Genomic DNA, 26,741 nt, shown 5'->3' with positions numbered 1-26,741 from the left:
GACCTAAAATGTGATCAGATTTTCATGCAAGTTCTAAAACTAGATAAAGAGAACACAATTAAATAAATAACACAAAAGAGCATTAACACGAGGAAATCTGCAAATGCTGGAAATTCTAGCAACACACACAAAATGCTGGTGAACGCAGCAGGCCAGGCAGCACCTCTAGGAAGAGGTACAGTCAATGTTTTGGGCCGAGCCCCTTCGTCAGGACTAACTGAAGGAAGAGATAGTCAGAGATTTGAAAGTGGGAGGAGGAGGGGGAGATCCGAAATGATAGGAGAAGACAGGAGGGGGAGGGATGGAGCCAAGAGCTGGAAAGTTGATTGGCAAAAGGGATATGAGAGGATCATGGGACAGGAGGCCCAGCGAGAAAGAAAAGGGGGAGGGGAGCACCAGAGGAAGATGGAGAGCAGGCAAGGAGTTATTGTGAGAGGGACAAAGAGAGAAAAAAAAGGAAAATAATAAATAAGGGTTGGGGTAAGAAGGGGAGGAGGGGCATTAACGGAAGTCAGTGTTCATGCCATCAAGTTGGAGGCTACCCAGATGGAATATAAGGTGTTGTTCCTCCAATCTGAGTGTGACTTCATCTTGACAGTAGAGATTGACATATCAGAATGGGAGTGGGACATGGAATTAAAATGTGTGGCCACTGGGAGATCCTGCTTTCTCTGGCAGACAGAGAAATGGCATGAACATTGATTTCTCTAACTTCTGTTAATGCCCCTCCTCCCCTTCTTACCCCATCCCTTATTTATTTATTATTTCCCCCTTTTTTTCCTTTTTTTTCCCTCTCTGTCCCTCTCACAATAACTCCTTGCCTGCCTCCTTACTTTCTCAATAAGCCTTGCATGGGGTACCTTATCAAATGCCTTGCTAAAATCCATATACACTACATTTACGGCTCTACCTTCATCAATGTGTTTAGCCACATCCTCAAAAAATTCAATCAGGCTCGTAAGGCACAACCTGTCTTTGACAAAGCCATGCTGACTATTCCTAATCATATTATCCCTCTCCAAATATTCATAAATCCTGCCTCTCAGGATCTTCTCCATCAATTTAACAACCACTGAAGTAAGACTCACTGGCCTATAATTTCCTGGGCTAACCCTACTCCCTTTCTTGAAAAAGGGAACAACATCCGCAACCCTCCAATCCTCTGGAAGCTCTTTCGTCCTCGTTGATGATGTAAAGATCATTGCCAGAGGCTCTGCAATCTCCTCCCTCGCTTCCCACAGTAGCCTGGGGACATCCTGTCCGGTTGCTGTGATGTAAGTTGTTTGTTAATGTCTTTGGTTGTGGACCTTTTTCTGACTTGAAGTTGTTCATTTTCCGTTTTATGCAGTTGCAAGAAAATGTTTGTGAACCCTTTGCAATTACTTGGGTTTCTGCATTAACTACTCATAAAATGTGGTCTGATCTCCATCCAGGTCACAATTATAGACAAACATAATCTGCCTAAACTAATATCACGCAATCAATTGTACTACTTCTCATCAATGCTAAGCACATCATTTAAACAATCAAAGTCTAGGTTCAAAAAAGTATGTGAACCTCTGGGGCAATACCTTCTACAAAAGTTATTTGGAGTGAAGTGTTCCAGTCACTGAGAATAGATAAGAGATGTGGGTTGTGGAGGTGCCCTGCCCTATAAAAATGATGCATGAAGTTAGGTTACTGACAGAGCCTGCTTTTGTCAAGAAAGGTCTGTTTGTGCACCACGCCTCAGTCAAAACAACTTACGGAAGACTTTAGAAGAAGAATCGTAGAAGTGCATGAAACTGGAAAGTGCTACAAAAGCATTTCTAAAGACCGGAGTGTTCATCAGTCCACAGTAAAAGAAATTGTCTACAAGTGGAGGAAATTCAGTTAGACGCAAACAACAGGAATTCTGCAGATGCTGGAGATTCAAGCAACACACATCAAAGTTGCTGGTGAACGCAGCAGGCCAGGCAGCATCTCTAGGAAGAGGTGCAGTCGACGTTTCAGGCCGAGACCCTTCGTCAGGACTAACTGAAGGAAGAGTGAGTAAGGGATTTGAAAGTTGGAGGGGGAGGGGGAGATCCAAAATGATAGGAGAAGACAGGAGGGGGAGGGATGGAGCCAAGAGCCGGACAGGTGATAGGCAAAAGGGGATACGAGAGGATCATGGGACAGGAGGTCTGGGAAGAAAGACAAGGGAGGGGGGAACCCAGAGGATGGGCAAGAGGTATATTCAGAGGGACAGAGGGAGAAAAAGGAGAGTGAGAGAAAGAATGTGTGCATAAAAATAAGTAACAGATGGGGTAGGAGGGGGAGGTGGGGCCTAGTGGAAGTTAGAGAAGTCGATGTTCATGCCATCAGGTTGGCGGCTACCCAGACGGAATATAAGGTGTTGTTCCTCCAACCTGAGTGTGGCTTCATCTTTACAGTAGAGGAGGCCGTGGATAGACATGTCAGAATGGGAATGGGATGTGGAATTAAAATGTGTGGCCACTGGGAGATCCTGCTTTCTCTGGCGGACAGAGCGTAGATGTTCAGCAAAGCGGTCTCCCAGTCTGTGTCGGGTCTCGCCAATATATAAAAGGCCACATCGGGAGCACCGGACGCAGTATATCACCCCAGTCGACTCACAGGTGAAGTGTTACCTCACCTGGAAGGACTGTTTGGGGCCCTGAATGGTGGTAAGGGAGGAAGTGTAAGGGCATGTGTAGCACTTGTTCTGCTTACACGGATAAGTGCCAGGAGGGAGATCAGTGGGGAGGGATGGGGGGGACGAATGGACAAGGGAGTTGCGTAGGGAGCGATCCCTGCAGAATGCAGAGGGGGGGGAGAGGGAAAGATGTGCTTAGCGGTGGGATCCCGTTGGAGGTGGCGGAAGTTACGGAGAATAATATGTTGGACCCGGAGGCTGGTGGGGTGGTAGGTGAGGACCAGGTGAACCCTATTCCTAGTGCGGTGGCGAGAGGATGGAGTGAGAGCAGATGTACGTGAAATGGGGGAGATGCGTTTAAGAGCAGTGTTGATAGTGGAGGAAGGGAAGCCCCTTTCTTTAAAAAATGAAGACATCTCCCTCGTCCTAGAATGAAAAGCCTCATCCTGAGAGCAGATGCGGCGGAGACAGAGGAATGTCTGGGTAGCCTCCAACCTGATGGCATGAACATCGACTTCTCTAACTTCCGCTAGGCCCCACCTCCCCCTCGTACCCCATCTGTTACTTATTTTTATGCACACTCTCCTTTTTCTCCCTCTGGCCCTCTGAATATACCTCTTGCCCATCCTCTGGGTTTCCCCCCCCCCCCCCAGTCTTTCTTCCCGGACCTCCTGTCCCATGATCCTCTCGTATCCCCTTTTGCCTATCACCTGTCCAGCTCTTGGCTCCTTCCCTCCCCCTCCTGTCTTCTCCTATCATTTTGGATCTCCCCCTCCCCCTCCAACTTTCAAATCCCTTACTCACTCTTCCTTCAGTTAGTCCTGACGAAGGGTCTCGGCCTGAAACGTCGACTGCACCTCTTCCTAGAGATGCTGCCTGGCCTGCTGCGTTCACCAGCGACTTTGATGTGTGTTGCTTGAAATTCAGTTAGACAAGGTTGGATAGATGTTTGCATAGATGGAGAATTCAGGGTTATGGTGAAAAGGCAGGTAGGTGTGGATGAGTACATGGCCAGATCTTAGTGAATGGCGGAGCAGGCCTGGAGGGCCAGATGGCCTATTCCTGCTCCTATTTCTTATGTTCTTATGTACAGTACTATTGCTACCCTCCCTTAAGGTAGGCATTTGCAAAGATCACACCAAGAGTATAGCATGCAGTGCTGAAGGAGGTGAAAAAGAACCCAAGAGTAATAGCAGAAGACCTGCAGAATCTCTAGAAATTGCTAAAATTTCTGTTGCTGTGTCCACTGTAAGAAAAACACTGAACAGGAATGGTGTTCATGGAAGGACACCATGAAGAATACCACAGCACTCCGAAAAAAAATTGCTGCACATTTCAAGTTTGCAAAAGACCACCTGGATGTTCCATAATGCTTCTGGGACAGTGTTTCTATGGACAGTTGAGACGAAAGTTGAGCTTTTTGGCAGAAATGTGTATTACTATTTTTGGAGAGAAAAGGGCACTGCACACCAACATAAAAACCTCATCCCAACTGTGAAGCACGGTGGAAGGAGCATCGTGGTTTGGGGCTACCTTGCTGCCTCAGGGCCTGGACAGCTTGCAATCGTTGAGGGAACAATGAATTGAAAATTGTATCAAGACATTTTACAGGAGAATGTCAGGGCAACGGTCCATCATCTGAAGCTTAATAGAAGTTGGATGATGCAATAAGACAATAATCCGAAACACAAGAGTAGGTCACAACAGAATGGTTTAAAAGGAAGAAAATTCATGTTTTTTGTACGGCCAAGTCAGAATCTAGACCTTAACCCATTTGAGATGCTGTGGCATGACCTGAAGAGGATTGTTCATGCGGGGTATCCCAAAAATATTGATGAACTGAAACAGTTTTGTAACAGTTTTCCAGGCTGGAAAGGCCTAAAATTCCTCCTCACTATTGTGCAAGTCTGATCAGCAGATTCAAGAAACTTTTGGTGGAGGTTATTGCTGCTATAGGAGGTTCTGCCAGTTATTAGATGCAAGGGTTCACATACTTTTTCCAGTCTGGACTGTGAATGATTAAACAACGTGTTCAATAAAGACATGAAAAGTACAATTGTTTGTGTTATTAGTTTAGGCAGATTGTGTTTGTCTACTAATGTGACTTAGATGAAGATCAGGCCACATTTTATGAGTAATTAATGCAGAAACCCAGGTAACTGCAAAGGGTTCACAAACTTTTTCTTGTAACTATGTCTCCATTGATGGTTTTTGGGATTTATTTTAGTAACTCAAACCATTGCTTCCTTGTGGCAATACCCAGTTGTGGAGAAGGTTTCAGGAGTAAACTCCAAGAAAAAAAATCCAAAGTTGGGAGTCTCTATGGCAGCCCTGTATTGAGTTCAATGCTGACTGGTAACTCCTGCGATGCCACTGGTGCTAAACTGTATCGTTCTCTGCCGTTCCTCTGGATTCATCAGCTGCATAAAGAGGCAGAGCTGGCTCTCTATATCATACTGCCCTGGCTTGCATACTGGCTCTTGCGAGGAGGTGGGATGTGGGGACTGATGATTGTGCTGCCTGCCTTTTCTTTCTTGGTTTCATGGCTACCTGGAGGAGAAGAATTTCAAAGTTCTATACTTTGATAACAAATGAACCTTGGATGAGTCAGCATATGTGGGGCAGATTGAAAATCTGGCTGAGTGGTGTCATCGCAACCTCTTTACTCAATGTCAGCAAGATCGAGGAGCTGATTATGGTCTTCAGGAGAAGGAAATCAGAGGTTTGTGAACCCATCCTCGTCGGAGGATGAGCGATTTAAAATTCCTTGGTGTTATTGTTTCGGAGGTCCCATCCTGAGCCCAGCATGTCAGCGCAAATACAAAGAAAGTGCAGCAGCTCTACTTATGAGTTTGCAGAGAGTCAATATTACATCTGAAACTTTGACAAACTTCTATAGATGTCTAGTGGAAAGCATATTGACTGGTTGCATCACAGCCTGGTATGGATACACCAGTGCCCTTGAACGGAAAATCCTGCAAAAAGTAGCGGATACTACCAAGTCCATCACGAATAGCACCCTCCCAACTACTGAGCACATCTGCATGAAATGCTGTCACAGGAAAGCAGCATCCATCATCGAGGACCCCCACCACCCAGGACATACTCTCTTCTTGCCGCTGCCATCAGGAAAAAGGTACAAGAGCCTCAGGACTCGTACTACCAGGTGCCCCTCGTCCATCAGGTTTTTGAACTAAAGGGAATATTTTCACTTGCCCCCATCATTGAAATGTTCCCGCAACCTGTGTTCTCTTTTTCAATTACTGTTTTTGATATTTATTGCTTGTGTGTTTATTATTCATTCTTTCTTTTTGTACTTGCACTATTTGTTGTCTTCTGCAGTCTGGTTGAACGCCTTAGTTGGGTGGTGTGTCATTGAATCTGTAGATTTATTGTGTATGCCCACAAGAAAATGGATCGGGGTTGTATATGATGGTTTACTTTGAACTTTGAACATTTTTCTTTGATTTTCTGCACTCTAACAGGATCATCTGACCAATCTGAAAGTCCTAACCTTTTCTTGTCTGTGTCTGATGCTAGGGGTCATTTTTGGCAGGTATATGTCGCATGTCAGAATTTTATCAGATACTTGAGAAGTGGCAATTATCCATAAAACTTGCATTGCAGTGCCCTTTAAACTATGTTGTTAGTTCCAGGCCAACTTGGACTGCAGTGTATCAAGGCTGCTAACTCCAATCATTTCATGTATTCTGATGTCTTGATGTTAGTAGCATTGCACCAAATCTATTTAAATCTTCTGAGGTCTTTTTATATTTGATAACCTTCATCCTGCTGTGTCATAGTTATTGGTCATTCTTGCAAGGTGATGTCTGGATCACAGGTTGTGCTTTGTCTATAAGAAGCATCCCAAGATGCAAAACAAATATAGAGACAGATGTCACAAAAACCTTGGTCATGGAGGTAGTTTTTGAGAAGAAGGTGAAAGGTGGGAGCTGGGTGACTTGTCCAGGGTAACATGTCCTTCATTGGAAATCAGGAGAGTGATCTGGTTAATGTTGAGCTAATCAGGATGTATACTTGAAACTCTGCTTCTATTCCCCACTCTGGCCTTTTACCTCTTCTCTTAACCTACCTTTCCCCTCACTCTGGTGCCCTTCCTTCCCTTTCATCCATTGTCCACTCTCTTCTATCAGATTCCTTCTCCAGCCCTTAGCCTTTTCCACCTGTCACGTCCTGGCTTCTTACTTCATCGCCCCCACCTCTACCCACCTGATTTCACCTTCTAGCTTGTCTGCCTTCTTCTCCCTCACCTTATTTTGGCATCTTCTCCCTTCCTTTCCAGTCTCTGCCAGAAACATTGAGTGTTTATTCATTTCCATAGATGCTGCCTGATCTGCTGAGATCCTCCAGTATTTTGTGTGTTGCTTTGGATTTCACGCTTCTGCAGAATCTCTTGCGAAGATAATTTCTGGCTCTGTTTTATTATCCTTCACAGCTAAATCGTTAACCAATATTTTTTGCCCAACTTCCAGCCACAAGTGATCATTTGGGTGTCTCTGGTAATCCAACTTGTCAGCATGTTCAGATGTATGCAGTAATGCCCCAGATTAGGACAAAATCTGTTTGTAACATTGAGCTTATGTAGATCTTTATGTTGTATTATTCTTGCTGATGGAGAACACTTGCAGATATATGCTGTTACAATCATATTCTCATTACTACCATCAAGGAGGGCGCACAGGAGCCTGAAAAGGCACACTCAATATTTTAGGAACGCGTTTTCCCCCCTCCATCATCAGATTTCTGAATGGAAAATAAACCAATATACACTTCCTCACTTTTTTTTCCTTTTGGTCTTCTTGTAAGTTAGTTTTTTCTTATGTGTTGCATTGTAACACAGTTGCAAAACAACAAATTTCATAACATATGCTAGTGATATTAAACCTGTTTCTGATAGTTTTATGTATTGCAATTTACTGCTGCCATAAGACAATCAATTTCATGACATATGCTAGCGATATTAAAGCTGATTCTGATTCTATTAATTTCTGCAACTCAGCAACTCTTTTCACTAATGTTCAGGATTCAATCAGTAAGACTTTTGATCACTCCCATGTCCTACCTGTTTCACTCCTTTATTGCTGCTGTTTCCTCCCTGCCCTTCAGCTATCTTATTAGAGTTGTTAACTATAATTTATGATGACATCTGAACATATTTATGTGCTCTCTCTTCTCAACATGGACAAGACGAAAAGGTGTTTGTTGACTTCAGGAATGCACAGGTCGACTACACTCCATTACTCATCAAAGGCTCTGCCGTGGAGAGAGTGAAGAGCACAAAGTTCTTTGTACACATAACGGATGATCACAACACCACCTCACTAGTCATGAAGGTACAGCAGCATCTACTCTTTTTGAAGAGATTGAGATGTGCAAGGCTTCCCTATCCCCGTGCTACCAACTTTCTACAGGAGCACCACCGAGACTGCCCTGACTGGCCGCATAATTGTGTAGTACGGAAAACATCAGACTGCAAGATCCTACAGAGGACAGTAAAAACAGCTTCGAGGATCCCTGGGGTTTCCCTCTCCCCTATTTGTGACATTTACTGGAAACGTATATGAAAGGCCTGAAGCATTGTTGAGGATCCTTACCTTACCACCCATCCAACATTCTCTTTGACCCACGACCATCAGGAAGGAGGTACAGGAACATCAGGACTAGGACTGCCAGACTCGGTAACAGCTTCTTCCCTAAGGCTTTGGGTCTAATGAATACACTGCTACTACTGAGATCTTGCCACTAGGACAGCGAGAACCTGTGCTGCACACTAGTGTTCGTTAGGTGTTCCTAACAATTATTGGGAATGGGGCTGTTCCCTTAAACTATTTACTCTTCCCAATATTTTCTTCCTGCTATTCTTATATGCTGTGAAATTTCTAGAAATTGGATAATAAGCTCCTGATCAAATTATGATGTTTTTATTTGTTTCTGTGTTGGACAGGACATGAGGGAGATTGTATCCTCTTCCATTCTGGTTAAATATGCTGTTAATGTGCACCTTGTTGTGTAATATAATTGTTTGTGCTGTCTGAAGCTTCCTACTTGGTGAGTCTGAGAACTTAACAAAAGATAGGTCTCTCTAATGATCTTGTGTACAGTACAAGAATCTTCAAGCTGCTGGGGAACTCCAGGACTAAAAAACTTCTAAATAACTAAGCCTGCTTCCAGAGTCTTGAGACATGAAATTGTTGGGATTTTTTTTTTAAACTGTCAATGGGATTTTCTAAATTTGTGAGCTAGCAGATATTATCCTTGCCCCTAAGAGTAAAGGTAAATCAGATTTACTAGTTGCTTCCTGTTTGCCTAATATCAGTAGAAGCCAAATAAATGAAGCGCACTTGAGTAAACATGAACACCTGTACAACCTTAATACATTAAACATGGGCAGTTTAAATTCTGTTTGATACACTTCCTTGGCAAAACAAGTCTTGTTTTTGTGTTAAGTACGCTTTGGGACTTGGTCTTGGTAATGTTAACTTGGAGAATCTCTAGTCCATGTTTAGGTCTTGTAATCATATGGCAGTGATCGTAGTAGAAAAGTACTGGGAATCAGGGGGAGAAATGGATGCCTATGATGAAGACTAGAGGTTGGAGCCGAATTGTCTGCGAGTTTACGAGACTGGGAGCCAAGGACTGGAGGCCTGGAGGCAGCCTGTCCTGGGGTTAGTGGCCCATGTGTGTGAGGGACAGCGATAATGAGAAAGGGGCTTGTTTTGCTGTGTCTTGTTTTGTTATTGTGTGTTGTTGAACATTGTAGTCATGCTCTGTTGGCATTGGGAAGCATAGTGATTTCCCTCATAGTACATTGCCCTCTGTACATCCTCGGGTGTGCTTGGTTGTTAATGCAAACAATAGATTTCACTTTGTTGTGATATACATACAATAAATCCTGGATCTGATCTGAACTCAGCGTTGATGATTGTAGAAAACGAGGATATTCTTGGATGATCCCATTTGCTGTTAATGAGAGTCTCGCAGGGCTCTGAGAAGTATTTACATAAAATATATAAAGAACATTTGAAAGCATTTGAATCTGCAAAGTTCATAGAAAATGTATTATCAAAGTACATCTATGTCCCCATATACAGTCCTGAGATTTATTTCCTTGTGGACATTCACAGTAAATACAACAAACAATAGAATCAATGAAAGGCTGAACAAACAACCAATGTGCAAAAAAAACCCCAAACTATACAAATACAAAAAGAAAGAGGAAAAAAAGTTATAATAAGAAATAAACAATAAATATCGAGACCATGAAATGGAGAGTCCCTAGCAGTTAGTTCATTTGTTGTGGGAATAGTTCGGTGACAGGGGAGTGAAGTTATCCCCTCTGGTTCAAGAACCTCATGGTTGAGGGATAATGACTGTTCCTGGTGGGTCCTGAGGTTTCTGTGTCTTCCTGATGGCAGCAGTAAGAAGAGAGCATGGCCTGGATGGTGGAGGTCCTTGATGGATGCTGCTTTCCTGTGACAGCATTCCATGGTGGGGAGGGCTTTACCCAAGATGGACTGTTTGGGATTTTTATTGGGGTTTCCATTTAGGCCATGATGAAATCAGTCAATATATTACAAAAAAGAGAAAATCAGCATATGCTGGAAATATACAGTCAATATACTCTCCACTACACATCTATGGACATTTGTCAAATTTTTAGATGCCATGCTGAATCTTTATAAACCAGAGGTGCTGCTGTGCTTTCTTTGTAATGGCACTTGTGTGTTGGGCCCAGGACAGATCCTCTGAAATGATAACACCCAACGAATTTTAAAGTTGCTGAACCTCTCCACCCCTGATCCCCTGCTGAGGACTGGCTAATGGTTTCCTCCAGAAGTCAATAACCATCTCCCTGGTCTTGCTGACATTGAATGAGAGGTTGTTGTTTTGACACCATCAGCTAGATTTTCAATCTTCCTTCTATATATTGATTCATCACCACCTTTGATTCGCCCTACAACAATGTTGTCATCAACAATCTTGAATATGGTTTGGAGCTGTGCTCACAGTCATAAGTATAAAGCAGTAAGAGCAGGGGGCTAAACACACAGGTTTGCACCTCTGCTGATGCAGATTATGGAGGAGATGTTGCCAATCCGAACTGATTGGGGTCTGCCAGTGAGGAAATTGAGGATCCAGTTGCCCACTCAGGTATTAAGCTTATTGATTAGTCTTGCGGGAATGATAGCATTGAATGCCGAGCTGTATTCAAGGAAGGGCATCCTGATATACATATCTTTGCTGTCCAGATGTTTCAGGGTTAAGTGAAGAGCCAATGAAATGGCATCTGCTGTTGACCTGTTGTGATGGTAGACGAATTAGAGCCGATCCAAGTCACTTCTCAGGTAGGAGTTGATGTGTTGTTCACTAGCTTCTTAAAGCACTGAATCACAATGGCTTCTGGGCGATAGTTATCGAGGCAGGTTACCATGGTCGTCTTATGCACTGGTTTAAGTGAAGTCTGCTTGAAGCAGGTAGGTACCTTAGATTGCCGAAGTGAGAGATTAAAGATGTCAGTGAACACTCCAGCCAGTTGATCAGCACAAGTGTTTAGTATACAGCCAGGTACCCGATCTGAGCTGGATATTTTTCGTGAATTCATCCTTCTGAAGGAGGTCCTCAAATCAGCCTTGGAGACTAAAATTACAAGATGGTCAGGTGCTGTTTGAATTCGTAAAAATGCCTTGATGTTTTGATAATCAAAGCAATCATAAAAGGCATTGAGCTCATTTGGGAGTGAAGCCTTGTTGTCATCAATGTCACTTGGCTTTATTTTGTAAGAGTTAATAGCTTTCAAGCCCTGCCACCAACTGTGGAATATCTTTCAGTAATTCAAGTTCGGTACAAAATTACCACTTCCACATGTGGTGGCTTTCCAGAGAGTGTACCTGGACCTCTTGTATTTAACTTGGTCACCAGACCTGGAATGCCACTGATTTGGCTCTTAGCAGTTAGCAGATCTCATGCTTCATCCACGGCTTCTGGTTAGGATCTTATGGGGACACTAATCTACGACTGTTTTTATAAAGTTTGTGACACCCTTGGTATATTCGTTCAGATTCTGTGAGTCCTTGAACAAGGCCCAATCTAGTGACTTGAAGCAATCCCATAGCCACTTCTCTGCGTCTCGCGATCATCTCTTTATTGTTCTTGGCTCTGGAGCCTTGCTCCTTAGCCTCTTCCTGTATACCTGTAGGAGAATGACAGCCAGGACATCAGATTTCCCAAAATACTGTTTAGCCATAGAATGGTAGGCATTCTGAGTTGTAGTATAGCAGTGGACAAATGTGTTGGAGGTGATATGTTGATGGTAGCTTTGTAAAGCACTGCACAGCCATGGAAGGTGTAATAATAATTGCAAAGAAGTTTGCCAGCAACATCCTGCATCTATCACAGGCTAAGAGGTAAATCCAGTTTGGACATGTGCTCTGATTTGGGCCAGTAAGGGCATTCCTCAACCCTCAATCATTAGGCACGTTAAGGATGTGCAGTTATTAATCTCTCCAGAACAGTCAAGTTTAAAATCATGGCTGGACTAGGTAATCTGATGTCACTTGTGTTGATTGAGGAATAACTCCAATTCTAAAAATTTATACTTGGTAAAATTAATGATGAGTTGGTCTCCAGGAAGGTGCAGGCTGACCATATCTGAGTAGGTCCTACGAGGAGGGAGTAAGGATCAGCAAATCTCTGGCAGTGTACCCAGTCGATGCTCTCACTTGTCCCCCATGGCAGCATCTCCACTTCCTGAGGAGATTGAGGCATTTCATTCTAACCAATTTTTTTCAGGAGCACTATAGAGTGTCCTGACCAGCTGCACCACCATTGGTTCAGGCATTGCAAGGCATTGCAAGGCATCTGATTGCCTACAAAGGACTGCGAGTACCGCTGAGAGGATTATTGGGGTTTGTCTTTCACATATCAGATATTTACCAGGAACACCGTGTATGCAGGGCCCTTGGCATTGTCAATGATCCCTCCCATCCATCAACAATTCTGTGACCTTCTACCATCAAGGAGGTACCATCATTGCATTAGGATAAGAACTTAGTTACTTAGAGTGCCAAGCTTTAGATGTTTTAGAAAGGAGAGGGAGGCAAAAGAGATGGGGATGTGGCACTGTTGATCAGAGATGGTGTCACTGCTGCAGAAAAGGAGAAAGTAATGGAGGGGCTGTCTACTGAGCCTCTGTGGGTGGAAGTTAGGAACAGGAAGGGTCAATAACTCGAATGGGTGTTTTTTTAAATAGACCACCCAATAGTAACAGGGACTTTGAGGAGCAGATAGGGAGAAAGATTCTGGAACAGTGTAATAATGACAGGGTTGTAGTGGTGGGAGATTTTAATTGGCATCTCCCAAGAGCAGAGGGTTTAGATGGGGTAGAGTTTGTTAGGCGTGTTCAGGAAGGTTTCCTGACACAATATGTAGATAAACCTGTGCTTGATCTGGTATTGGGAAATGAACCTGGTCAGGTGTCAGGTCTCTCAGTAGGAGAGCATTTTGGAGATAGTGATCACATTTATCTCCTTTGCCATTGTGTTGGAGAGGGATAGGAACAGACAGGTTAGGAAAGTGTTTAATTGAAGTAAGGGGAAATATGAAGCTATGAGACAGAAACTTGGAAGCACAAATTGGGAACAGATGTTCTCAGGGAAATGTACAGCAGAAATGTGCAAATGTTCAGGGGATATTTGTGTGGCGTTCTGCATAGGTATGTCCAAATGAAACAGGGAAAGGATGGTAGGGTACAGGAACGGTGGTGTACAAAGGCTGTGGTAAATCTAGTCAAGAAGAAGGGAAGAGCTTACGAAAGGTTCAAAAAACTAGGTAATGATAGAGATCTAGAAGATTATAAGGCTAGCAGGATGGAGTTTCAGAATGAAATTAGGAGAGCCAGAAGGGGTTATGAAGAGGCCTTGGCGAGCAGGATTAAGAAAAACCCCGAAGTATTCTACACGTATGTGAAGAGAAGAAGATATGTGAGAGAATAGGACCAATCGTGTGGCAGTGAAAAAGTGTGTATGGAACAGGAGGAGATAGTGGAGGTACTTAATGAGCACTTTGCTTCAGTATTCTCTATGGAAGAGGATCTTAGCGATTGTAGGGATGACTTAGAGCGGACTGAAAAGCTTGAGCATATAGACATTAAGAAAGAGGATGTGCTGGAGCATTTGGAAAGCATCAAGTTGGATAAGTCACTGTGACTGGACGAGATGTACCCCAGGCTACTGTGAGAGGTGAGGGAGGAGATTGCTAAGCCTCTGGCGATGATCTTTGCATCATCAATGGGGACGGGAGAGGTTCCGGAGGATTGGAGGGTTGCGGGTGGTGTTCCCTTATTCAAGAAAGGGAGTAGAGATAGCCCAGGAAAGTATAGATCAGAGAGTCTTACCTCAGTGGTTAGTAAGTTGTTGGAGAAGATCCTGAGAGGCAGGATTTATGAGCATTTGGAGAAGCATGATATGATTAGGATGGCTTTGTCGAAGGCAGGTTGTGCCTTATGAGCCTGATTGAATTTTTTGAGGATGTGACTAAACACATTGATGAAGGTAGAACAGTAGATGTAGTGTGTATGGATTTCAGCAAGGCATTTGACTAGGTACCCCATGCAATGCTTATTGAGAAGGTAAGGAGGCAAGGGATCCAAGGGAACATTGTTTTGTGGATCCAGACTGGCTTGCCCACAGAAGGCAAAGAGTGGTTGTGGACTGGTCATACTCTCTATGGAGGTTGGTGACCAGTGGTCTGCCTCAGGGATCTGTTCTGGGACCCCTTCTCTTTGTGTTTTTTTTAAATGACCTGGATGAGGAAGTGGAGGGATGGGTTAGTAAATTTGCTGATGACATAAAGGTTGGGGGTGTTGTAGATAGTGTGGAGGGCTGTCAGAGGTTACAACGGGACATTGAAAGGATACAAAACTGGGCTGAGAAGTGGCAGATGGAGTTCAACCCTGATAAGTGTGAGGTGGTTCATTTTGGTAGGTCAAATATGATGGCAGAATATAGCATTAATGGTAAGGCTCTTGGCAGTGTGGAGGATCAGCGGGATCTTGGGGCCCAAGTCCACAGGACATTCAAAGCTGCTTCGCAGGTTGACTTTGGTTAGGAAGGCATATGGTGCATTGGCCTTCATCAACTGTGGGATTGAGTTTAAGAGTCAAGAAGTATGTTAAAGCTTTATAGGACCCTGGTCAGACCCCACATGGAATACTGTGTTCAGTTCTGATCACCTCACTACAGGAAGGATGTGGAAACTATAGAAAGGATGCAGAGGAGATTTACAGGAATGTTGCCTGAATTGGAGAACATGCCTTGTGAGAATAGGGTGAATGAACTTGGTTAGCCTTTTCTCCTTGGAGAGATGGAGGATGAGAGGTGACCTGATAGAGGTGTATTAGATGATGAGAGGCATTGATCGTGTGGATAGTCAAAGAGGCTTTTTCCCAGGGCTGAAATGGCTAACACGAGAGGGCACAGTTTTAAGGTGCTTGGAAGTAGGTGTAGAGGAGATGTTAGGGGTAAGTTTTTTATGCAGGGTGGTGAGTGCATGGAATGGGCTGCCAGTGATTGTGCTGGAGGCGGATACAATAGAGTCTTTTAAGAGACTCCTGGATAGGTACATGGAGCTTAGGAAAACAGAGGACAATGGGTAACCCTAAGTAATTTATAAAGTCAGTACATGTTCGGTACAGCATTGTGGGCTGAAGGGCTTGTATTGTGTTGTAGGTTTTCTATGTTTCGAACTGTTAGGATTGGAAACAGCTGCTTTCTCCTAGACCATTAGACTACTGAACTCCCTGCCACCACCCAGGTCTCATCACGTATGAAGTGCCAGTGGTGTTATACTTTTTATTTGTGTCCTAAATGCACCTTATTATAGAAACATAGAAAATAGGTGCAGGAGTAGGCCATTCGGCCCTTCGAATTATTGTTAATTTGTTTGTGGTAATATTTTATGTGTAATGTGTGAGAGACATTGACTGTTGTGTACCCTGATCGGAGGAACGTTGCGTTGTTTGGTGTTATACATGTGTATGGTTGAATGACAAACTGAACTTAAAGGTGATGTACCCTCAGTTCAGTGTTTTGCTGAATTTTTTTGGCAAAGCTCCATTTAGAGTGTCAGACTAGGCTTTATCATTGTAACCTGAATGAAGTGGTCATTTCTTCACTATTTGCTTTTGATTTCAAACCAACCAATTAGGAGCTGTTTTAGAGCAATGTTTTAATTTGTGTATTTTGTTTTACTTGTTTTGGTCTAGCTAGATGATGTCATCTTATCACATTCCAAGGATTTGGGAATGTTGTAAGGAAAAGCTTGGCAACTTGATGTTACTATAGGCTCAGGAACAGTAATTACCCCTCAACCATCAGGCTCTTGAACTAGAGGGGATAACTTCACTCAACTCAACCACTCTCAAGGATGCTTCATCTCATGTTCTTGATATTTATTGCTTTTTTTTCTTTTTGTATTTGCGTAGTTTATTGTCCATCCTGTTAGGTATGGTCTTTCATTGATTCTGTTGTTTCTTTGTATTTACTGTGAATGCCTGCAAGGAAATGAATCTCAAGGTTGCATCTTGTGACATATATGTACTTTGGTAATAAATTTATTTTGAGCTTTGAAGTATTTAGGAATGTGTTAATAGGAAGTATGACAGCTTGTTCTTATGTTCCCAAATACTTGTTGCAGATATATTGCCCCTTAATCTGGTTTTTGTATTGCTTTTGATATTTTACAGGCTCATAGAGCACTACAGCACAGCAGCAAGCTATTCGGTCCATCTAGTCTATCAAATTATTATTCTTCCTAGTCCCATTAGCCTGCACCTGTACCATAGCCCTCCATTCCCAGCCTGTCCATATGCTTATCCAATCCAGTCTTGCATGTTGAAATTAAACCTGACTCTATCATTTCTGCTGTCAGCCTGATCCACACTCCCACCACCCACTGAGTGAAGAAGTTCCCCTTTGGGTTCCCCTTAAACATTTCACCTTTCATCCTTAATCTGTGATCTGTGTTTCTGATTTGTCCAGCCTCAGTGGAAAAAACCTTCGTGTGGTACCCTATCCATACCCCTCATAATTTTGTATACCTCTGTCAAATCTCCCGTCACTCTCCTACGCTCCACGGAATAAAGTCCTAACCTGTTCAATCTTTCCTAATACCCAGGACCTCAAGTCCTCGTGGCATTCTTGTAAATTTTCTCTGTATTCCTTCAATCTTTTTGACATCTTTCTTGTAGGTAGGTGCTGAAAATCGCACACAATACTCCACATTAGGCCTCAGCAATATCTCACACAACTTAACATAACATCCCAACTCCGGTATGCAATACTTGGATTTATGAAGGCCGGTGTATTGAGTAGACTTTTGGTCCATGAGCCAGGACCCCAAATTTGGGCCACTGTACCATCTAGGGGGAATAATTCTTAGTGATTTTTGGCAAGGCATGCACCCCTCGTGCTAGAAAATATGTGATAGCATTGCAGCGGTGGAAGCTTTCTGTGTGTTAGCACTCGATTTATAACTCCATGCCAAAACACACTTTTCAAAACTATACATAGCACAGAATAAAGCATTCTGCTTCAGACTGATGGTTCTCTTATTATTGATGCTTTGTCTTTGAAAATTGGTGGGAATATAGCTCAGACTATATGTTTTTCAGAAAAGTTGTTAAAATTAGCATCTCTACAAATGTCATCTATTACTGGCAGTGACAACACAGTGACTATACCTTACATAAGATGTACTTCTGTTTTCATGTTCTGTTTCACATTTATATCAGGCAAAGAGAAGACAAGTGCCCTAAAACTTCTGACCAGTAACAGACTCAGGACACATTCTTAGACGCAAGCACAAGGAAATCTGCAGATGCTGGAAGTTTAAGCAACACACACACAATGCTGGTGGAACACAGCAGGCCAGGCACCATTGAAATTGGGCACTGTACTGCGAGTGCCACCAATGACATAGTTTTCAGTGTAGAATTTTATAGCATCATTTGATGAAAAGTGCTTGAACTCAGCTATCATTGTGACAAATTTTAATGTTGAGGGATCATTGATGCCAAAATACCACTAGGTTGAATGTATATATTGTACTTTATATTGGCCACTTTTCAGAAATGCTTATTTTAGGGCAGTGTTATAAAATGCATGATACTCTAACCCCAAGGCTACCACTGGTGCAATGCTATCACATATTTTCTAACTCTCGAGATGTATACCTTGCCACAAATCACTATGAGCATTATTCCCCTCAGATGGTACTGACTAACCCTACTGGCTCATGGACTATTTGGGATGTTATGTTGAAGTTTCGTACATATATAATGATAAACCTTGTTAGGTCCTTGATAGTGTCATTAAAATATTCAAAAAGTATCTTCTGGTGCTAGCATAAGAATTGTGGTAAATTGGGTGGCACGATAGTGTAGTGGTTAGTGTAACACTTCACAATGATTGCAGTGGAGGTTCAGTTTCCACCACTGTCTTTAAGGAATTTGTATGTTCTCCTCGTGACCATGTGGATTTCCTCCGGGTGTTCTGGTTTCCTTCCACGTTTCAAAGCCAAATGGGTTAGAATTAGTAAGTTGTGGGCATGCTATGTTGTTGTCGGAAGCATGACAACTCTTGCAGCCTGCCGTAGTACAATCCATACACTGTGGTTGTTGACAGAAATAAGGCATTTTACTGTACGTTATGTGACAAAGCTAATCTCTAAACCTTTGAAATCACTAACATAACAAACATCAACACTGGAGCCCAGAGTTGGTGATTTCTGTTTTATCAGGTGGGGGTTAATTTGTATCTTATCTGTCCTGATTTTGCATCATCTGATTTATTTTCACATTGAGCGAAATCATTGGTATGGATGCCCAGGAACTGTTTACTTCAGTGGAACATTGGGATTGGGTGCACTAGTGTCAGGAACAACCTTTTGGAATTGAGAAGACGAGGCAAGTGTAGTAAAGCTTGAGAATTCTCACCTCAGCCTGTGGGCCCAATTGCTGAGTTTATTGTGGCTATGATTGACAAGTGTAATGGACACCAAGGCAATTGGAGAATGTTGGGACTGGGCAGAAAAACAAATAAGGCAGCATTAGCCAAGTCTTAAGGAGATGCCAAGCAGGCTCCATGAGCCTTGTGGCTGCCACTCCAGCCTCTTGTGTTGTGTTCTTATCTTTGAGTAATATATCAAACATGAGGAATGAATACTTCTCATGTATTTATTATTAATTTCTGGAATTTTGAACCAACTTCAGTGCTCAATATATGAGGATCCATTAACAGTTGTCTGAAGTAGAATAGACCTTTATAGTCAATACTCAAAACAGTGAGATGTAGTACTTCCTGATGGCTTTTCAGATTGGTCAAGCTATAATTTTAAGATCACCATCATCATTGTTGTTATGACCTGTGATCATGATTGATCATGGTCCCGTGATCATGATTGCTCTTGACAAATTTTTCTTCAGAAGTGGTTTGCCATTGCTTTCTTCTGGGCAGCGTCTTTAAAAGACAGGCGACCCCAGCCATTATCAGTACTCTTCAGAGATTGTCTGGTGTCAGTGGTCACATAACCAGGACTTGTGATATGCACTGGCTGTTCATACGAGCATCCAGCACCTGCTCCATGGCGTCGTGACCCTGATTGGGAGGGGGGGGGTGGCTAAGCAGGTGCTACACCTTGCCCAAGGGTGACTACAGGCTAGCAGAGGGAAGGAGTGCCTCACACCTCCTTTGGTAGAGATATATCTCCACCCCACCACCTGTTTAAGATTATACCTCTTAATATTGACTCTCCTTGGCAAAGGAGGTAGAATTTTAATGATCTATTATGAAGTTACAAAATACTGGAAATATTCAACTGTCAAGGCAGAATCTGTGGAGAAAAAACAGCTAATGTTTCAGATTGATGATTCTCAGAAGCTCAACAGTTCAAATCTGAAAGCTCGAAGTATGTTATCAAAGTACAAATACTGTGTGTTACCATGGAGGAATGAGATTAATTTTCTTGTCGGGATTTATGGAGGGGAGAAAGAAATACAATATAATTTTAGAAAAAAACTACATAATCAGATAAAGACTGGCAAAGAATCGATGTGCAAAAAGGCTAATTGTGTCATAAAAATAATACTGAAGGGGTGAGTTGTAAAGAGTCATTGAAAATGAGTCTGCAGGTTGTAGAATCATTTCAGAATAGAGGTGTATGAAATTATCTATACCGATTCAGCAGCACGATGGTTGCAACTTATTTCATTCACTTAATTAGGTCAACCTATGCAATAAAATTTAACATTTGCTGCCTGTTTGTTTGTTGAGAAGTTAGTAGATATACATGAATGAGGTACTCATGGCAAAGTATTGCTATGGTGTTTCCTACCTGATTCTGCACTAACTATCTACTTTATTCACTTGATTAGGCTAAAGGATTCCAGGCTGCTTGTTTTAGCAAGTGAGTAATTCCAGCTATATGTCTCTCCACAGATCACACACGATGTAATGTGTGGATACTGGATGGCGAGCTGTACCACAAGGGCCTTCTTAAGTTTGCGGTTTCTGCGGAAAATTTGAAGAATACTTTAGCTGTCTTTGTGGCAGACATGGCCAGGCCTTGGACTATCATGGATTCATTGCAGAAATGGGCGAGCGTTTTACGTGAACACATTGATAAACTGAAGATTCCACCTGAGGAACTGAAGGAAATGGAACAGAAGAGTGAGTATGAGATTGTATTCCTAAAATTGGAACAAGGAATGCTCTGCATAGCTTGTGATACATTTTGGAATGTGTAGAATGCACTGAATGGAATGGTGTTGATATTCTGTTCGTTTACAAGGTGTCACCTCATTTGGTCTGTGGCTAGACTACAAATGGCCCTGGTATTGATTTTTACATTTCTATCTATAGTATGACCATTGTGCATCTACTGCTTACAGTGAGAAGTGGGTGAATTTCAAGTGCGATGTAATCAATCAGCTGGAACACGTCCATATTATCCGGTACATCTGTTGTTGAACTAATAGAGAGGCAGTGAACATTGGGAAATAACTATCCCTCTGCCTCTCCTGCCTTCTCTGGGAGATTAATTGACAGACTAATTATTATTCTGTAAGACGAAGGAAGTGGGCACCTTTTTAGACAGGAGGTTATATGGTGTAAGTGATACGACATAAATTTAGTAGCCTTAATAGTAGAACTTTTCAATGTTGCATTTTTTCTTTGTGATATTGGATTATGGTAATAAAGTTGGAAATTTATAATTATAGGATTGGCCTGATGGTATAGGTATTTATCAGGCAGATGGGATTTGTCAGTCGTGGTTGGCAGCTCATCTAGGACTCTGATCTCAAACCTTTGTTGCCTTGTGCCTATACCCACTCATGGGGAAGGCTTCGGAAGTAAACCCTGAGGGAAATCCGGAGCTGGAGTTCCTAAAGCAGTCCGACGTTGAGTTCGATACTGACTGACAGCTCTGCGACACCAATGGGTGTCGAACTGTATCAGTCTCTGTGTTGCTTTGGATTCATCAGCTGTGCGGAGAGGGGGAGCCTATTGCATGGGCCACAGCTCGGACATAGCATCCATGGTCACCCCCAACCAAGAGTGCCCACTAATTAGTATTTAACTGGCAATTCCAGGACTCTATACTCAGTCATGTCATGTTGTTAAGTTTGAATTAACATATAACTAATGGGCTGAGACCTTATGAAACCGCTTTGGACCATGATCACGTGTGGGGAATGTGGTTCTGAGTCTGCACAGCTTAATGAGAAATGATAAAGTTCATTGTTCTCAATTTACAGTTGTGTGGTTGTGTTCTTAGTGGTCATACCAAGTGTAGTGCTAATATGGGCTGTGTAGAGAGGAGTCAAGAGCAAGGAAGTGATGGGTATAGGAAGAAAGTAATTGGTGAAGAACCGAAACTAATGGAGAAGAAGTTTTTATGCATTCAGTTGTTAAGGTTTTGAATTCATTGTAAAAAAAAAAAGTAAAGAACTGGGTAAGTATATGAAAGGACAAAACTGGAAGCTCAGAGAAAGACAGATGTTTGGGACTAACACAGACTTCTATGGAGAGAAGTGAAGAGTTGTCATTTTGGGCTGAGACTCTTTATCAGGGCACATGATTAATCATGAGTGCTGATGAAGGGTCTCAGTATGAAACGCCGACTGTTCCTTTCCCTCCCTAGGTGCTGCTTGATCTGCTGAGTTGCTCCAGCTTTGTGTGTCTGGTGTTTGGGACTAGCTGTATTATTTGTGCATTGAATTGTCTGGATTTGAAACTAAATGACCATTTGTGATTTTTGTGACTAAATCAGCAAGTTCTTTTGCATGGCTGTACTGTTGATAATGACTGCGATGCAGAGATTAGATGTTCAGCATTATTATTTATTTTATACTACACACTGTGTTGTAATTTGTGAGGTGGTTATTCTTACTTCTGACCATGATATTTCCTTGAAGAGGTTTTGTTGAATAGATTTGCAGCCGAGCCCACGGGGATGATTTCGTAAGGCAGCTTTCACCAATGTCAGCTTTGGTACAAATTGCAGGTCACAGTATGGATAAACACATTACACATCTCCTGGAACATAGAACATACAACATAGAACAGGACAGCACAGTATAGCCTCTTCAGCCCACGATGTTGTGCTGACCTTTTAACCTACTCTAAGATCAATCTAATCATTCCCTCCCACCTAGACCTCTATTTTATTTCATCCATAGGCATATATGAGAGTGTCTTAAATATCCCCAATATATCTGTCTCTACCATCACCCCTGGCAGCACCTTCCACACACCCACCACTCTTTTTCCCCCTAAACTTTCCTCCACTCACCTTAAAGTTATGGCCCCTCATACCAGCTATTTCTGAAAGCCTGACAACTCTGCTTCTTATTTTTTTTGTTTACACTAACTGCCACATAACTTAATGTTCACAATGCAAATATTGAATCGTATGCTGCATAGGTACCCATTACCCACTGTTTGCATTTATGCACATCCTAACTTCCCAATCAAAAGTTTACTTTATTATGGAAGTGTATATCCAGAATACAACTCAGATTTGACTTCTATAGATAGCCATAAAATACAGAAAACCATAGAATTATTTGAAAGGAAGACGTCAAAACCCCCTTCCCTCACAAAGGGAAAAAGAAACAAAACTTGTCAACTCCTCTCTCACACAAAAACTAATAGATTGCCCAAAGCCCTAGCCCGCCAATCAACAGCATGAAAGAATGGGCGAGAACACGAAAAAAACATGGAACTGAAAGAGGCCAAGTGCCCCTGTCACGTTTTGTCACCCTGCAACCTTATCCTTCAATCTCTTTGAATTATAGAGGACAGCATGTGTATAAACGTTTCTGTCCAGCAGACCTCACCATGACTCTAGTATTTCTACTATTTTTTAATGTTTCTTAATTGTACATGTGATTTTTTTTGTGTTCTGTCGCTGAGCAGCAGTGAACCATCTGATTGGCCTTTTAGAGTTCTGTTTGGGAACTAGTTGACTTGATCAGCATTTCTGATCTGGCTATTGTTCACGATTGCCCTTAATAAAAAAAAAACTACTGCCCAATCCATAAATCTCAATTTTGATAATATCTCCAAGAGCGCCAGGAAGGACGCAGCGGCCCCTCCAAAGGAAGTGACACGAACCAGTGGTCCTTCTAAGGGTAGCAACAGCAATACATTTGCATGTATTGGGCATCTATATGGTCATGCGTTTTCTATAATCTTAACAACATGGGAGTGTGATCAAGAGCTTGGTTTCTGATGCTGCTGTGTAGGAGCTATCATCCTATCTATTTGTTTCATTGCATCCCCTCCTTCCATATGCTATTAAGGAGGAACTCTACTCAGTGGCTACTTTATCAGATACACCTGTAAATCTGCTTGTTTAATGCAGATATCTCTCTCCCAATCATGTGACTGGAACTCAATGCATAAAAGCATGCAGACATGGTCAAGAGGTTCAGTTGCAGTTCTGTGAACAAAAATAGCTTGTTAATGAGACAGGTCAGAGGAGACTGGTTCAAGCTGACAGGAAGGTGACAGTAACTCAAATAACCATGTGTTACAACAGTGGTGTGCACAAGGGCACTTGTGAATCACAACACGCTCTCTCTTGAACCAGATTGGCTCCAGCAACAGAAGACCATGAACATACTCAGTGGTATCTAATAAACTGGCCACTGAGTATATTGAGGACTAGTGTATTCTGAAAACAGTGAAGAGGGTAATAGAAACTGGTTAATGACTTAGCTGATTTTACTCTGACCAGTATTTCATGTCTAATAGATTTGTGTAGTATTTTAAAAGGCACATGGTGTTTACCTCAAAGCTATTTCACGCAAAATTGAATTCTTCTTTGACTGTTGTGTTTTTTGTTCTTTGACCTTTCTTTGATGTCTTGAAATGGATGTATCAGTTGATTTCTCTTGTATTGCACTTCTGCAATGTTAGTGTTCTGTAGTTATAGTGAATTGGCTGTGAATTCAAGTTCTACTCCTGAGATTTGAGTTCACAATTAAGACTTAAAGTAAATTTATCGTTAAAGTATAAATATGTCACCATATACAACTGTGAGATTCATTTTCTTGTAGGCATTCACAGTAAAAAGAAATGCAATAGTATCCTTGAAAAGCTACACACAAAGTCTGACAATCAGTGTGCAAAAGACAAGCTGTGCAAATAGTAAGAAAAATATAAATAAATATTACCAAGAACATGAATTTCTAGAGCCCTTGAACACGTCCATAGGTTGTGGATTCAGTTCAGAGTTGAGGTGATTGAAGATGCCCTCTGGTAAGAGCCTGATGATTCAGGGTAATAACTGTTCCTGAACCTGGTGGTGTGAGTCCTGAGGCTCCTGTACCTCCTGCCGAATGGCAGCAGCAAGAAGAGAGCATGTGCTGGATGGTGGGGCCCTTGATGCATGCTACTTTCTTGTGGCAGCTGCTTTGTAGGTGTGTTCTGTGGTGGGGAGGTGACATTGCTATTGCAAGACTTGAGAGATTGCTGCCTTTTGAATGTGAAAAATCCCATGGCATTATTCAAATATTCCCCCATCCCCACCATGTCGTAGAACATTATCCTGAAGTGAGCAATAGTGAATGGATGGTTATTTTTCTTTCTTTGTTTGGGCTATTGCAGTACGCAGGTTGCTGTACTTTCTGCATTGTTTTGGTCGTCCATCATATTCAACAATGACAGGAGACCTGTGAGGGAGAGTTTCGGTACTGGGACATTTCCACTCGACCTCAGGTGTCTGGGTCTAGTGGTACAAGCAGTCATCATAAACTGGCGTCTTCCTTGGTCGCAATAGGTGACCTTGACTACTTCTGTGACTTGTCATGCCCTTGGCTTTCCACGGAGAATTGCAAAATTCCCTTCCTGGCCTTTAGATCTCTGTAGATCTCATCTGCGTAGACTGCTGGAGTGGACTTCACATGCTGGGATAGGCATTTCCCTATCTCACCAGAGCATGAGGCCCACCAGCGACCCTCACCTGGTTTAGCCCGCCTGTGTACTGGGTTGCTAGTCGCTGTTGTTTACAGCTACTTGCAGTTACAGGTGAGAGCTGAGTCTGGTGGGTCCCAAAGGTGAGTGAGCTGCCCCGAATGGACACGACAAGCCCCTTCACTAGAGGTGCTACCCCTCTCTGGACATCAAATACACCCCCCGCCCCCCCCCCCCCACATTGCATTAGTCCTTGGGTCAAAAGTATTTCACTGATTGTGGGAGTCAGGCATCACAAGATGTGATTCATAAACCAAAAGGTCCCTATATACTTTCATCCCCCATCAGGAAGGTCTCAAAGCTCTACGCTTCTTTTTGGATTCCAGACCTAATCAGTTCCCCTCTACCACCACTCTGCTCCGTCTAGCGGAATTAGTCCTTACCCTTAATAATTTCTCCTTTGGCTCCTCCCACTTCTTCCAAACTAAAGGTGTAGCTATGGGCACCTGTATGGGTCCTAGCTATGCCTGCCTTTTTGTTGGCTTTGTGGAACAATCTATGTTCCGTTCCTATTCTGGTATCTGTCCCCCACTTTTCCTTCGCTACATCGACGACTGCATTGGTGCTGCTTCCTGCACGCATGCAGAGCTCGTTGATTTCATTAACTTTGCCTCCAACTTTCACCCTGCCCTCAAGTTTACCTGGTCCATTTCTGACACCTCTCCCCACTTTCTAGATCTTCCTGTCTCTATCTCTGGAGACAGCTTATCTACTGATGTCTACTATAAGCCTACTGACTCTCACAGCTATCTGGACTATTCCTCTTCTCACCCTGTCTCTTGTAAAAATGCCATCCCCTGCTCGCAATTCCTCCGTCTCCGCTGCATCTGCTCTCAGGATGAGGCTTTTCATTCTAGGACGAGGGAGATGTCTTCCTTTTTTAAAGAAAGGGGCTTCCCTGCCTCCACTATCAACTCTGCTCTTAAACTCATTTCCCCCATTTCACGTACATCTGTTCTCATTCCATCCTCCTGCCACCCCACTAGGAATAGGGTTCCCCTGGTCCTCACCTACCACCCCACCCGCCTCCGGGTCCAACATATTATTCTCCGTAACTTCTGCCACCTCCAATGGGATCCCACCACTAAGCACATCTTGCCCTCCCCCACTCTCTCTGCATTCCGCAGGGATCGCTCCCTACGCAACTCCCTTGTCCATTTGTCCCCCCCATCCCTCCCCATTGATCTCCCTCCTGGCACTTATCCGTGTAAGCGGAACAAGTGCTACACATGCCCTTACACTTCCTCCCTTACCACCATTCAGGGCCCCAAACAGTCCTTCCAGGTGAGGCAACACTTCACCTGTGAGTCGACTGGGGTGATATACTGCGTCCGGTGCTCCTGATGTGGCCTTTTATATATTGGCGAGACCCGACGCAGGCTGGGAGACCACTTGGCTGAACATCTACGCTCTGTCCGCCAGAGAAAGCAGGATCTCCCGGCGGCCACACATTTTAATTCCACATCTCATTCCCATTCTGACATGTCTATCCACGGCCTCCTCTACTGTAAAGATGAAGCCACACTCAGGTTGGAGGAACAACACCTTAT

At 42.9% G+C, this 26,741-nt stretch overlaps 1 protein-coding gene across 1 annotated transcript in view; it reads left to right on the top strand.

The window, feature by feature from the left end:
* The window catches only part of dync1li2 (dynein, cytoplasmic 1, light intermediate chain 2), a 132,380-nt gene that overhangs the window by 10,359 nt on the left and 95,280 nt on the right, over window positions 1–26,741 (top strand). The window contains exon 4 of the mRNA XM_072279977.1: window positions 20,149–20,379. Within this exon, the coding sequence (XP_072136078.1) occupies window positions 20,149–20,379 (231 nt within the window). The remainder of the gene's footprint in view (window positions 1–20,148; window positions 20,380–26,741) is intronic.

The sequence above is a fragment of the Mobula birostris genome, chromosome 15 (assembly GCF_030028105.1).
Source record: "Mobula birostris isolate sMobBir1 chromosome 15, sMobBir1.hap1, whole genome shotgun sequence".
Classification (NCBI taxonomy): domain Eukaryota; kingdom Metazoa; phylum Chordata; class Chondrichthyes; order Myliobatiformes; family Myliobatidae; genus Mobula; species Mobula birostris.
The sequence above is the reverse complement of the archived record's forward strand: the minus strand, read 5'-3'. Positions and strand labels throughout refer to the sequence as shown.